The sequence below is a fragment of the Drosophila takahashii genome, chromosome 3L (assembly GCF_030179915.1).
Source record: "Drosophila takahashii strain IR98-3 E-12201 chromosome 3L, DtakHiC1v2, whole genome shotgun sequence".
Lineage (NCBI taxonomy): Eukaryota > Metazoa > Arthropoda > Insecta > Diptera > Drosophilidae > Drosophila > Drosophila takahashii.
The window spans coordinates 8,315,122-8,329,111 of NC_091680.1; the positions used below are offsets into that span (position 1 = coordinate 8,315,122).

Genomic DNA, 13,990 nt, shown 5'->3' on the forward strand with positions numbered 1-13,990 from the left:
AGTTTTGAGAAATATAGCGTATACGAGCAGCGTCAGCGGAAACAAGTTTATGGTAATCTTAATGCCTAAAGCTTTCCTTTGTTTTGATGCCGCTGCATGCCGTAAATTTCACTTATTAAATATTTGTGCTTAATTAAGAATTTAACTCTTACAACAAAGGGGGCATGTTGGGAGGCAAGTGGCGTCAGGAGCAGACATTCAGTGGCATTGGGAGCACAGTTCAAACTAGGCTTTAAGTTTTTATTATGTATAATTCAGGCCAGGTTAGGTGTGCTTGATATAAAGCTGCCTTGAGTTATGACCTCCGCTAAAAGTTTGGCACGCTTTTACTAGGATGAAGAAAAGCCATTAAATATATTTTAAGCTATATATCCTTTTTTCGGTGTAGCATACAATTGAATACAAGAGTTCAATATAAATAAAATGGCATAAAAAATAAACATTTGTCAAACAATGTGTAGTAAAACTCCGCCTGTCCACGACTAAAATAAATAAATCTTGTTTAGTAAATAAACACAAATAACATTTTATAGTTTCTATAAACATTGATTCCGGGCCCCAGTTTCTGATTGAGACAATTGAAGAGTTATTGTCTGGCAATGGATTTCATTCGACTTGTCGGACTCGGAATCCGAATCCATTTTCGGTTAATTTTTAAGAGCCCCCAATCGATCTCCATTATTGACACATTTTTGACAAATTGCCAGATAGCCGCAGAGCGGAGTGAGTAACGTCTGTGGTGGCCTGTAAGTTGGGAGTCCTTTTTCTTGTCCTGCAACTCGCAACTGAAAACGTGTCTCGCATATTTGAGGAGCACGGACAAAGGCCGGTCTACCTTTCTGGTTTTCCGGCGAATGGCGAATGGCAAATGGAAAAGGGTCAACGATTTGCGTATTATTTGCTTTATTTTCAATACGCAGAACGAACCCTCGTCAGAAGTAAAAGGACTCATTGCTAGGCAATGAATGCCTCGCTGTTGCGCAAATATTACCGCACCTTCTGCCTTCCTCCATCCCCGCTCCCTGCTCCTTGGCTGTTGTGTCCTTGCTCCGCTTCTTTCGCATTTCAGTTCATTTCTGGCCTTAATTATGTGCGGCACAGAACAAACAACAAATGCACAAGCAGCAGCACACATGCAATGCAGCCCATGTGCACATGCACTTTCAGCCCAGTTAATTGCTCATGGCACTCGGAGCTCTCTCTCTCTGCGCCACTTGACCGACCTGCAGCTGCCGAGACTGAGAAGTCCATCCTGAGCCCACTGTTCTTGGCCTGACACTATTTAAACTAAATGCTCACCTTAAAATCACATTCCACCAGGATCTCGGGCACCGAAAATGCTTCTTTTGCCTGCGGCCAGCTTTTCGTTATTTAAAAGCGGCCTTTGTCTGCGCTTGACCCTCTGTCACAACGGCTGTTGTCGTCCGCCCCCGCAATCCACGAATGCACTGAGAAAAGAACTCTACAATTTTTTATTGGCCACTTGTAGTCGTAATTTAGACCGCACAGAATGTCAGGAAATAACAGTTCAATAATATGATTTTGAATGGTATTTTAAAACCTTTCAGATCCTATTGCTATTTAACCAAGGATATCATGAAAAATCTTTATCTTTAAATGGCAATATATCATTTGGATAAAATATTTATAAAATGTCTGACTAAGTATCTGAAAACTGCATTCTAATTTTCCAATGAAATTAGTTTTAAGCAACTCCACTTTCTGTAAGTTTATTCCGTTTTTTCAGTTAAACTTTGCATTGAAGGGCCGTGATTGAAAAACGCCTTAGAAACAATTCCATTTTAATATACCATTTTATATATTTTTTCTCCGTACACTTGTTTACTTGCGCCTTTTCGTCGGACAGTTGCCTTTGCAGCCGCTCGTTGTCGTGCACAATATTGCGGAGGCAAGCTACTTTGATGTCCTCTTATCAGTTCATCGCCCTGAATTTCTGTCCCACTCAAGGAGCGGTCGAAAAGGGTTCTCGGTGCCGTCGAGGTTAAGTCCTTTTTGCGATGCCCAGATAGTTTTTTTCCTCGGCAGATCCGCATTGAAATAAGGGATAAGTCGAAATGCGAAAGCTCATACTTGGCTAAGCAAATGTCCACGTAATAATATGGCCACAGTAATTATTATTCCAACGAGAAATGTGATATTCTTTATAAAAAGGGACTTCCTCCCCTGAAATGCGATACAGAAAGGACATTTTGCTCTTCCATTGTTGGGCAAGTGCTCAATGGCGGCTGCCTGTCAATTTACTTAGCCCAAAATGCAGGTAATAATGAGAGCCAGCGAAAACATCCAAAATGGCGACGTCGACTCACGCCCAAAAATGCCACTTCCTGCGGCTTAATTTCCGTTTCAAGTGAATTTCCTTGCTGCTAATTTTGTTGCACACACATACAAGCGAGGAGCACGTGCTCCAATGGAAACTGGGCCACACGGACGCGACCACGGACGGAATGGCTTTACGGACAGCGGTACGGACACGGATACGGACAGAGACCCGGACACAAGCACGGACATTGCTTTCATGCTTCGGCTCTCCGACCAGTGATTTTCGCCGGCTTGCCATTTGTTTAGCGCATAGTTTTCTTGAACCAAAACAAAGCAAAGCCCGAAACAAAGCGAAAACTTTAATATCCGCACTCAATGGCACAACAGCAACAAGCTACATGGCGAACAATGCTCACTTCAATGTCTATTGATGGGCCACGTGTGTGTTACAACCCACAGCCCACTATCATCCCCTCGGCTCCTATCTCTGTGTATCCTCGCTGAACCCCTTGCCTTGTCATTGACAAAAGTTTGGCAGCGTTTATGCGCGGGGGACTGTCAAAATCAGATATTATTTTGTAAAGAAATAATATAATTGGTATTTTTCCGAAATACTCAACTAAATTTCTCGAATTTGAGCTGAACATTTAAATTTTATTTACTAAGTAAGCATAATTCCTTTCGAAGGTAAATTAAATATTATGGATTTCTTATAATTTATTTTGTATTTAGAGTTTGAATAAAATAAATGTATTTATTAGATGGAAAAAAAGCATTTTAGTTTGAAGTATGCCTCTTTACCTTTCTTTCTCCATAAACCTCGGGTTCAAAAAGCCAGCTAGTGAGTCCGCCACAGACTTGGCGCATATTAAGCCATTGTGAGCCTTGCCAGCACGCTTTTAACCCGAAATTCAACGAGTTAGGGTCTCAGACAAAACTTTTTTTTAGGTAAGCGGGGGAACATAAAAGGTCCTCGGCCATTACTATCATTCACAGGACGCAGTAGCGGTAGTAGTGGCAGCAACAACTGAAATAACCGGCTGCCATTACGGTGGCTTAGTCCTGGGATCCTCGGCCTGGTCCTGAAAGTCCTGAAATCGGAGTCCTGGGCCTGAGTGTTTGCTGCCATTTTTATTTGCCAGGGGTTGAGTTTATGGGCAAATGTGCATTGAGCATTTGTGCCTCTATCTGCGGGAAGTGAGTCTGCGTCTGTGTCTGCAGGCAGGAACAGGACTAAGGACTCGGGAGAAAGGACTCCGGACACAGCATAGCAGCATTGTTTGTGGTTCATTGTCTTCATTGGAGCATTTCGTATTCCATGTACCGTAGTTAGTATCTGCGGTTAGCAGTTCGACTGCGACTGCCTGCTTGCAAGTGGTTATTTATCCAGGCAGGCCCCTTCTGGGCTAATGTGAAATATGCATGCTTAATTGTAATTCTAAATCCAAAACCACGGCACATTAGTTGTCCGGGCGGCAGCGGCAGCGGCGGCAGTCACTGTTGCAAATTAACATCAATAATAAATTTCGATTTGCGGCCATTACGACTGGGCCTACGCTATGGATATACTTAATAGATGTACGGGGTATATGTATATACAAATTGATTGATTTATTATGTATGGGACTGTGGGCATCCATTGTGCAACTGGTTCGATGAAAAGCGTTTCGAAAATTATTCCACTCGCAATACACGCATATGTATTATGCGTTTATTCGCTTCTAACACAAACGTTAATATTTAACACAGGGCTATTTAGAAAAAATCAATGTCTATGGTAATCCCGATGCCATAAACGTCACATGCATGCCGCCCCCAAAGGCAACGATCGCTCCCACCACGGCGGTAAGTCATCACCATCGACGGCTAAACCAACAGAATGGATTGGTTGGCATTTAAATTAATTAATGAATGGCCGGGCAAATCATCTTACTGATAAATTACATTAAAATTGCATTTTGTCCGCATAAGTGAGAGAATATTTGCATGGGATTTGCGTTTATTTATTGAGACTACTAATGCTGCAAATAACATGTAATCAGACTCTGCTTATGTGATGATGTATTTTTAATCCGGGCATAGTAAAGTTATATTTGTGAATTATTGAGGATAAGCTTGTTGGTTTAAGGCTACAATTTTGAAAATCAATTTTGCACTTGAAATTTCTAAGTGAGTCCTTTGTAATATTTGCAAATCCCATTAGCACATTTTAATTTCGAACAAAAGCCAATTGTTAAGGAAAATTACTTTTAATATTAAATTCTTTTATTTGTAAACTTACATTAATTTTTAAAATTTAGTTTCCCTGTTTTATTTGTTGGTTTTTATTTATACTTTAATTTATTTTTTTAAGGATGAGGATTCTGTTCTTTTCGAAGGATCTGGAACGGTATGTTGATTTAAAATTTTAATTTATTTATATATTTTTACCCCAACCTTTATTTATTCGTTTCCCTTTCCTACTTTCCATATTTTTCGCCCCTTTAGAGTGAGAACTTCGAAGACTCAACGGAAGTGGATCTTTCAAATGATATTATTTGGGACGAGGTTAGTCTGCTGTCCGATTAATCGGAATGCAATTAACTAAAGTAATTGTCAGTGCATTAAACAAGTGCAGCTGAGTTTGCACTGGCATTGTTTTGCTATTGCTATTGACAGTGCTCTTGAAAAGCCATAAAATGGGGATATTGGTCGGCAGCAGTGGTCAGCAGTGTGGCTGCACTTTGCATAATTAAATATTTATATTTAGTTATAAGTTAATGCCAGGATGGGCGTAGAGCAGTCGAAGTGGAAATCGATGCGCCCGACAACAGTTTGCACTCGAGTCTTAATGAATTTCCGATCTCCCTCTCCGCAGGCGACAGACATCTTCGACGCCAGTGGAATGCCCCCAGGACAGACGCAGTACACGCACGAGAGACGTAAGTGCATCCCCATCCTATTTCATCCACATTCCCATCCCCGCTGGAATCCATTCCACTCTGGCTAATGCGTCCTCGATATGCTAATGCAATGCTTTTCGCCACTTTATTTTTTCCCCTCCTTTCTTTTTTTTACAGCGTACCGCGGCATCAAGGGCGAGAAGGGTGAGCGGGGGCCCAAGGGCGACAGCATTCGCGGTCCGCCGGGACCGCCAGGTCCGCCCGGGCCCAAAGGTGAGACGGCCGCCTATCCGCCCTTTGTGGAGACTACGAGTGCGGGGGCTGTGAGTATTGCAAATTGAGACTTATTCGCCGCGAGCATCGACACAGAGAAAAACTGTCAGGAATGGTTTGAAAAATAGTTAGGGCCCCTAAAAGAATTTAATAAATAATTTAACTTACAACTCGAGTGGGAAATGCCACATAAATCGCTAGAGAATCGATATCTCTTGAATAGAAGCCCTAAAGTAGACTACTATTTTTTGTAATATTTCAAAATTTTATTTCAAACTTTAAAACGACATTTTAAAGGTAAGGTTTTGATATTTTTCTCTGTACCGTTGTGGTGGGCAACGCGAAATTGCCTGCCTGCCATAACGATGTGCCGCGGTAATGTGATCCCCTTCAAAAGCCAGGTGCTAAGTTTTGTATTCCATCCCTCCGCAGAAATACACTGGCGAGTGTACATGTAATGCGTCTGATATCCTAGAGGCCATCAAGGACAATGAGTCGTTGCGGGAAACGTTGCGAGGAGCGCCCGGTGCGGCGGGCAAGGATGGAAAGCCAGGTACCCCTGGTCACACCGTAAGTACCGTTCCATCTCATTTCAAGTGATTTTCTCTATCTACTTTTATACTCTAGCTGATTAGGGTTTATGGACTAAGGCAAACAGTAAGGCAGGAAGTTGAAAAGGGATTAACCTGAAAGTTTTATTCAAGGAGTACCGATAGCCTTTAGTTAAAAAAAAAAAAATCTGAAAGATTAAAAAGCATTAAAAAAGGAAAACCAGATATTATAGTCTCATTCTAAATATGGTATAGAAACTCAAGGTCATAAGCTTAATTTTTGTTGCACACAATCTAACTATATATTCTATCCGAAAGGTACTTGAAGCATCGGTAGGTAGCTGGAGCTAAACTTTCTTTCATGTTTTTCTTCCGTTCGTTGGGCTTATCATGTGTGTACGGCAATTTCGAGTTACAACGGGTTGGCAAAAAGGCAATATTTGACATGAATCTAACACATTTTCAATTTCATTACACACATCGTCTAATCTCCAAGAGTGAGTGGCTTCAAGGGGGATGGGAAAGGGGAATTGGCAAAGAGGGAGGGCGATTTCAGAAGGGGCTGCATGTTTTCCTATGTCAAACATCATAATTTGCACAGTGCAGTGAGTGTGTGAGAGTGTGTGCGTGTAACCGGAAATGGAAAAAACGTTAACGCACACTCACAAGAAGATGAGGAAAAGGAGAAAATGGAACCGAATCGTAACGAAAATTTCTTTATGCGCCAACTCACGCTTAAACACTTATCCACTCTCCGGGTGCTACTCGTTATATTATCTCATCAACTGGGAACGTCTTTGGCAACCATAAGAGTTCACTCTGGATACACAAAGGATGTCTCCATGTCGATGTGTGAGTGTGTGTGTGCTGAACTACACTTGACTATGTACTTGCCATTTACTTCGTGCAGTGACTATGTGTGTGTGCGGGTCAAAGGCAAAGTCCACAATGTTACAACCTCTCCTCCTTTCGGCCACTCGACTCACTTAAGTGCTTATCACGCAACAGGGCCAAAAACTTTGAGCAGCTAACCGAAAATATAGAAACGTTGAATGCATATGTCCATTACTTGGGGGAATTATTCAAAACGAAACTGGAAAACTGAAAAGCGAAAGCAGGCCAAAGACATTCACTTCTAAAGCCAAAGTCTCCATTCAATCTCGCATTTTCTGGGCCACTCCAGCAACCTGTGGAACGCAGCCTCTTCAATGCGATGCAATACATCAAAAGGAAAGCGGTATGCCGGGCATTCTGCGGTCCATTGCCAGAAGCTAACTGCTAGGGAAATATGCCAGTTTACCCCTAAGCACCCTCCCCCATTCCGTCGACCCAAAAAACTGGGGCCCACTGACCCGCCGACCCAGCAATCCCTCCCCTTTTCCCCCCATCAAAATGCCTCCCAAAAGGCTTTGCCAGCCACGGTGAAATATGGCAAGCTGGCGCGCATACCGGAAATTCCAGCGACAACTTTGCTGCCCCACTGCTAATCCCTTAACTAATAGCAATTAATTTAAAAGACGACGATAAGCAACAGCTACACAGGCAAACACAGCGACAAGAACATGGCACGCAAATGGCTCACAGCGTGACCATTTTGCATAAGATTAAGAACATCGGGAGACACATTTTTTGTGTACACCCAAAAAAAAATGATCATAGAAACTAAACTATTTCTACATTAAAAGTAAACTATTGAGTGTCAAAAATTTCTCGATACTCTGAGTATTAAACTAATGGACTTCGAAAGTATAAAAATGAAACTTTCGAAGTTGTCAAGTTTAAACTAACGAGTGTACAGTTTATACTCACTCAGTGTACTGAAATTTAGGGTGCTAGTTTATTTTGTATACTATTTAGTATAATGCCAGTATAAATATTATACCCCGTATAAAAGAGACTAAATTCAAAAAATGTTGTTCTGTACTTTTCATATATTATTAAAAATATTTTTTACATTTTTATAAATTACTGAAGGTAATTTTTAATTTAACAAATAAACATAAATACAATACATGTACAAAATATGTACGTGTGTATGCATATTTGGGCAAATGCAGTTTTACCGCTTATGTCGCTGATCATCTCCAGAGTGGTCGCCGTCCAGATGAACACCGGAGTTTGGTCGGGGACGCTGATATTGAAGTAAACATTGCGCTGGCCGCGGTCAGAAAAAATGCAAGCCAATAGCAAGATCCTTAGTTTCCCGGCATCTGGAGCGCAATTCAAGGTGGTGTCAGTAAAAAGAAAAGAATTTACTCAATAGTTATGGACTAAGACACAATTTAAATGTACTTACATTTCAAATAAGCCCAAAATAAGCAAATATTAAAATTTTCACAAGTAATTTTCACAAACAAACCTTAAACAGACCGCAGCGTCGTTTACAAAATACACTAATGTAAAACCCTTAAAATACTAACGCGTCCGAATAGCATTAAAAAGCGGTAACACTTTTTCTGTTCGAAATGTCCAGGTTCCAAACCAGAGCATCCTGGCTTCACACCAGGAACGAAAACCGAAAACTTCGGTATAGAAATTAAACTCAGGACATAAACTTAACACTATTTAGTCTTAACTTAACACTATTGAGTCTGCTCCTTACATTATTAAGTTTTAAATTAATACTGACAGTTTGATACTAGCTGTAGTATACTTTTAATACAACGCGTATTAACTGTAAACTTTCGGTTTTTTTTTTGGGTGTACCCATCCATGTCGGCTATTGGAATGTCGGGACCGAAGAAAACCTCAACCCCCAACCCTAATCCAATCCCAATCCCAGGGGCCCCCCGAACCATCGAAGAAACCGAACCCAGTCGCGTAGATTAATGAGCTCGGACTAAAACGCAACGATTATGTAAATCGACCGCAGCCAGTTAGGAAAGAGCCCAAAACTCCAGCTCGAAAACGAAAACGAACTCGAACCCAAAAAGCAGCTCCTGTAGACCGTGTAGAACTTGCCATGTAGACGTAGATTTGTAGCTCTAAGGACGCAGGACACGTTATATGCACGCCCACTAATGTGATTTATTTCTCTGTCGCTGCCGGCGACGTTTCTTCCCCTTCTTTTTCCCTCCGCCGCTTTCTTCTGCCTGTCTCGCTTCCGTTTACATTTATCCAGGGAGCCACCGGAGTGCCAGGAGCCAGAGGCGCCCGGGGGTCCGAAGGTGCCCAGGGGCTGAAGGGCGAGCCGGGCGTCGACGGTTTGCCCGGAGTCGTGGGTCCGCCGGGACCACCGGGTCCGCCTGGTTTGCCCGAGAATTACGATGTAAGTATCCCAAAAGAAAAAAACAAAAAACAATTTGAATTTATTTACAACTTTATATGCTAAGTTACGTCTTAACGGGTTCACACGAAGAATTCCATTACACAACTTTAAAGTGCATTGAGTGTTTCAAGTGGTTTTGTAGATTTAAATTTAAACATTAAATTTATTTGAAATCTTGGATATTTTAATTAGGTATATTTTCTTATATCCGCCAGTGTCAAAATGTATGACTTCATTTATATTATCAAAAATAATATTAGTAAAATATTTGCTTGTAAAAAAGGAATTATAAAAATTAAACAGCTTTCAAATTCGTTATAATTATGTTAAAGATTTTTCCAAGTTTTCATGATAAACAAAATTTTTAAAGCTTTTACTTAAATACGTAGATCATTTTTAAAGAATTTGTCACTGAACCGCTCAATAATGTCTTTGGATTTTCCAAAGTCTTAAGTCTTTAATTATTAATTTTAAAGATTTAATACCCTTTTCCTTTATTCATGGTAAACTTATGTTATAATCTTTTAAAGTAAAGCTGCTTAAGAAATATATTAATCATTCAAACTATATATTTATTTATTTATTTATAGAGGACAAGGGTATTAATTCTTCGGCTAATCGAAGATAATATTATTTTCAATTTTCCTGACCTTGTTTAAACTTTGCTTTCGATCAAAATTGCACCTTTTACATTGGGCAAACAGAGGCGTGAGATGGCTAATGCAGTTGCTCGATGTCTGGACACCGCATCCTGCCGCGTCCTTTCGTCTTCTACTCCTTGTCCGTCTGTTTTTCAATCACGCACATCCTTATGAATTGCGACTGGCCAAGGTAAACGTCCGTCGTGTTTTACAAGCCGCACAATTTGCCTAAACTAATTTCCTTCCTGGCTCGCGCAGTAACTGTGAAAAATTACCACCCTGGTGGCTCCTGGCGTCACGCCAGCTTCGGATATAGTCTCAGATTCCGACTTAGAGCCAGAGTCTGCCTGCCAAAAAGCACGAGCACGTTCAGTGGCCACCATTGTCGTTGTCGCGAATGCCACAAATGGCCTATCTCTGCTAATAATCTTAAAACCGCAAAGGTTTCGCGGAAACATCTCCTGACGATAGGGCCGAACCGTAAGCGTCTTGAGCACGCGAGCCGCCAGACCTAACCCAAATTGAAGTGGAGTCGTTGTGTCGACGCTGAAGTCAAGTGGAGTCTACACCGTGAAAAAATATCATATATTTTAAATAGGTGATTTCATAGTCAACAGTTTATAATAGAATGTAAGGCTCAACTACTACTTTATTCTTTATTCTTTTTCTTTATTCTTTATTCATTATTCTTTAAAAAGCTAATTAAAAAATCTAATTTTAAAACTTTTAAAGTATTTTATAGATCAGCAAAGAAATGTTAGAATTTTGGGAGAAACAAGTAAATTAAAAATACAAGCTTAAGAGAGATATTTATAAATGCTTGACTTAATGGATCAAACAGTATTCGATTTATCTTAGTAAATTTTTACATTTTAAATAGTTTTACTGCCTGAACTGTTTTTTTTCTAGATATTATCTTCCATAACGTTATACATACACTAATGGAATATTTCTCCGTGCATCGGTAGTCCTTAGTACGGCCTTTGGGCGGGAATGGGCTCAGTTTTCAGGGCTTATGATTCGGGGTGCCGCATGCCACATGCCAATGTCGATGGCGGTGTTCCAGCTGGTGGCAATTACCGTTATCAGCGCACGGCGCGCAGTTCACGCGGTTAAATGCGGTAGCACGCACACAGATACAGATACAAATACAGATACGGCTAGGGAGCAGGCAGAGTCACCCACACAAAGGCAAACACATCACTCCTGGCATCCGCACCGTTGCCACTTTGAACCCTTTCATGCAAGAGTGAAACTTTTCTTTTTGCCGCCTCGGCTTTATCACCGCATTTCAACGCTGTATGTTGCCCGCTTTTCTTTCCATCTAACTGTTTGGTGGAGTGGGCGGCAGTGGGCGGCAAAGGGAGGCAGTGGGTGGGTGGTCCGTAATCATTATCGCACTGTTACGTTTATGAAAGTGTCAAGCTACTTGTGGCCGACGAGGCGGCAGTAAAAATCAGACAGCCACTCGCCTGTCGGCCCGCCCATTGTTTAATGTCGGAGGGTTTATCATCATTATCATCACCCACAAAGCCGGAGCCTTTTAAAAGCTTTCTGTGGGTGTCATACCCTCTGTGTTATCCTTTGGATTCGGGCGGAGACCAGGACTAGGAAGCAAATGGATTTTGGAATGGAATTCCAGCATATAAAATAATAAAATACAAATCAGGAACGAATGAAAGGGTTCCAAAAAGAATGGAGATTACTAATCAAAGCACAAATATCTAGAATTTTTAGCACCATTATTTTAAAGGGTATGTACGAATCGTTTCATGTTTTAAATTTTAACCGAGACTTTCTAAAGGCGCATTTAGAGTCCTTAAGAGGGAAATGCTTTTATGTTTATTAGAACGGCTTTTGATTGTTGACACGACTTCCACTTTTTCAGATGTTTTATTCAGAAATCCAATTACCCATGCCCAAGTACCGATATCCATGAGTGTTTCCCCCCGTAAAGGTTGCAATTTTGAGACGTCTTCTGATTTGATACCAGTGAAACCATCTACTAATACGCTCTAATTTCACGCCCATTGCTCTATATTATTGTTAAACGTAAATCGTATCGAAAATTATGTATTCTTGTAACCATCAACACATAAATAACAGATAAATTGGAATCCAACCAGGACCTTCAAGGTATAAACATTTTAACAATTTCATCTTATGTTCCCACCGCCCACTACTACTACTACTCACTCGTTAATAAAACAAAACCAGACCCAAAAAAGGTTTGTCGGGGGTAAGCGATGGCCACCGCCTTTAATGGACTAGAACCACTTCATTAGCATCATTAGCCCCGCCCCGAAATCTGAGTGGCGGTCCGCCCCCAAAAAAAACCAAAAAAAAAAAAAATAAATAGATCATTAATCAAATTTCCGCCGTGTGCTCGCTTCATATGGTGTTTTTCGGTGTCCCTCGTCAAAAAGGGCCGCCTGCTGCGGAAAAAAGATCAGAAAAATGGGGTCCCGAAATACATGTATCGAAAATAAATTGTACAACAAGCAAATATTTAACAAATTACTATGCCTACACACATACCCGCACAGGAATCCCTAATGGTCAACTCGATGGGCACATTCCGGGGCACGACGCAGCCGGGAGCCAAAGGTGTGTCCGGCGAGAAAGGTGATGCCGGCCAGAAAGGAGAGCGCGGCGATCCGGTAAGTCAGAGGGCATGCCTAATAAATGGCCTGGGTTTTCCTTATCCTGCGACCACTACCCACTACCCACTTCCCACCTCCTCCTCGTCCCTAGTTGTGTGTGCGTGGGTGTATGCATTATAAAGTGTTTGTCGAGCCCACACGATTGTTGTTTCAAATATGCTCGTATAATAATTTCTGCCCTATTGACTACTCAATTGATTTTGAGGCTTCTTAAAAGGGCAATCGGGGCCAAGGAGTTTGCCGCTCTCGCACAAATGAGCAAACAGGCTGCGACGATAATTTCCTTTTGGCCAGGACAATAATCGTGTTTGGCAAGAGGTTGGCATTTATAACGTGGGAATAGAATATGTTTTGGCCATCGATCCAATGTCAATTTAGAGTTTAAACATTAGCCATTATAAAATGTTTAATAATTTTTGCTTTGGTCTTTTAAAGATCATTTTAAAAATGAATAAATGGTAATTTTAGTTCATACATGGTTAATATTTCAGAATAATATTAAATATTTTATTTTTAATTTTATACAATTGATGGCAGCAAAAGGAAAATTTTTAAATACCAAAAAGTTACCTAACTAATATTATTAATATAATTATTTTATAAAGTAAAATTAATGAAAAAGTAAATTACAAATTCTTTTCTGTTTCAGCTTAGTTTTAAAATTTACTGCTCTGCGAAAAGAAATATCCAGCAAATAAATGCCAAGCGATTAACCCCGTGAAAGGATAAACGCTCCAACTCCTGAATTGCTTCCTTGAGTTCAAGCTAAATTGTACCCAATTTGATAGATAGTAATAATTCTTTCGGGGCGCACAGCTCCAGCTGAGTTCCTAAATTTACCACCCCCCTTCCCGATTCGCCCACCCGAATTTCATATTTATGGCATCGCAGTCATTTGTGCAGGAAATACACAATTTGGGACATAAATTTCTATCAGCAGTTGGCCCGAAATGCGTCACTTGAGACGATGCCGATGTCCCCTGATTTCTGGTCCGCTTGTCGGATGAACGGGGGCCAATTTGTGTGCATTTATAGCTCATTTGATTTTCAGTGGATATGATGATCACAAGCTGGGCGGGGATATAATAATAATATATCCCCCTATCCACTAGCCCCTTCATAAACTATTTCGTTTCGTTTCTTTTCACTTCTCGTTTGGCATTACTTCCATAATAAGTTTTGGCCATTTGGAGAGCTCATCCTGCTTAGGCGACGCTTACTTCCCAGCCATTACCCTGTATGCCATTTAGCAGCTTAGTTGGGGTGGCTTTGCACCCTCGGACTCCCGTTTCTCCCTTTTCCATTTTAGGATCTCCGTATTTCTTTTATGTGCAACCTCAAAACTTAAATCTGCCAGCAGGACTCGCATAATGTGCTTGTTGTTAGTCTGTTTGTTTGTCGGTTTTTCCCGGCTTTGGCTTTTGGTTGGCCA

At 40.9% G+C, this 13,990-nt stretch overlaps 1 protein-coding gene and 1 long non-coding RNA gene across 8 annotated transcripts in view; one reads left to right on the plus strand and one right to left on the minus strand.

The window, feature by feature from the left end:
* The window catches only part of Mp (collagen XV/XVIII-type protein multiplexin), a 60,215-nt gene that overhangs the window by 32,413 nt on the left and 13,812 nt on the right, over positions 1-13,990 (plus strand). For 5 of the 7 annotated variants that reach the window (XM_017153957.3, XM_017153959.3, XM_017153961.3 and 2 more), the window contains exons 5-12: positions 4,030-4,125; positions 4,634-4,669; positions 4,768-4,827; positions 5,138-5,201; positions 5,340-5,485; positions 5,868-6,005; positions 9,108-9,254; positions 12,442-12,555. In XM_017153957.3, the coding sequence (XP_017009446.1) occupies positions 4,030-4,125; positions 4,634-4,669; positions 4,768-4,827; positions 5,138-5,201; positions 5,340-5,485; positions 5,868-6,005; positions 9,108-9,254; positions 12,442-12,555 (801 nt within the window). The remainder of the gene's footprint in view (positions 1-4,029; positions 4,126-4,633; positions 4,670-4,767; positions 4,828-5,137; positions 5,202-5,339; positions 5,486-5,867; positions 6,006-9,107; positions 9,255-12,441; positions 12,556-13,990) is intronic. The other 2 variants (XM_044394620.2, XM_044394621.2) reach the window with 1 other exon arrangement.
* LOC138913069 (uncharacterized) lies at positions 7,898-8,398 on the minus strand. Its single transcript, XR_011418643.1, has 2 exons — positions 8,283-8,398; positions 7,898-8,196 (listed from the first exon to the last, which is right to left on the minus strand). It is a non-coding gene; the product is annotated as an uncharacterized lncRNA (long non-coding RNA).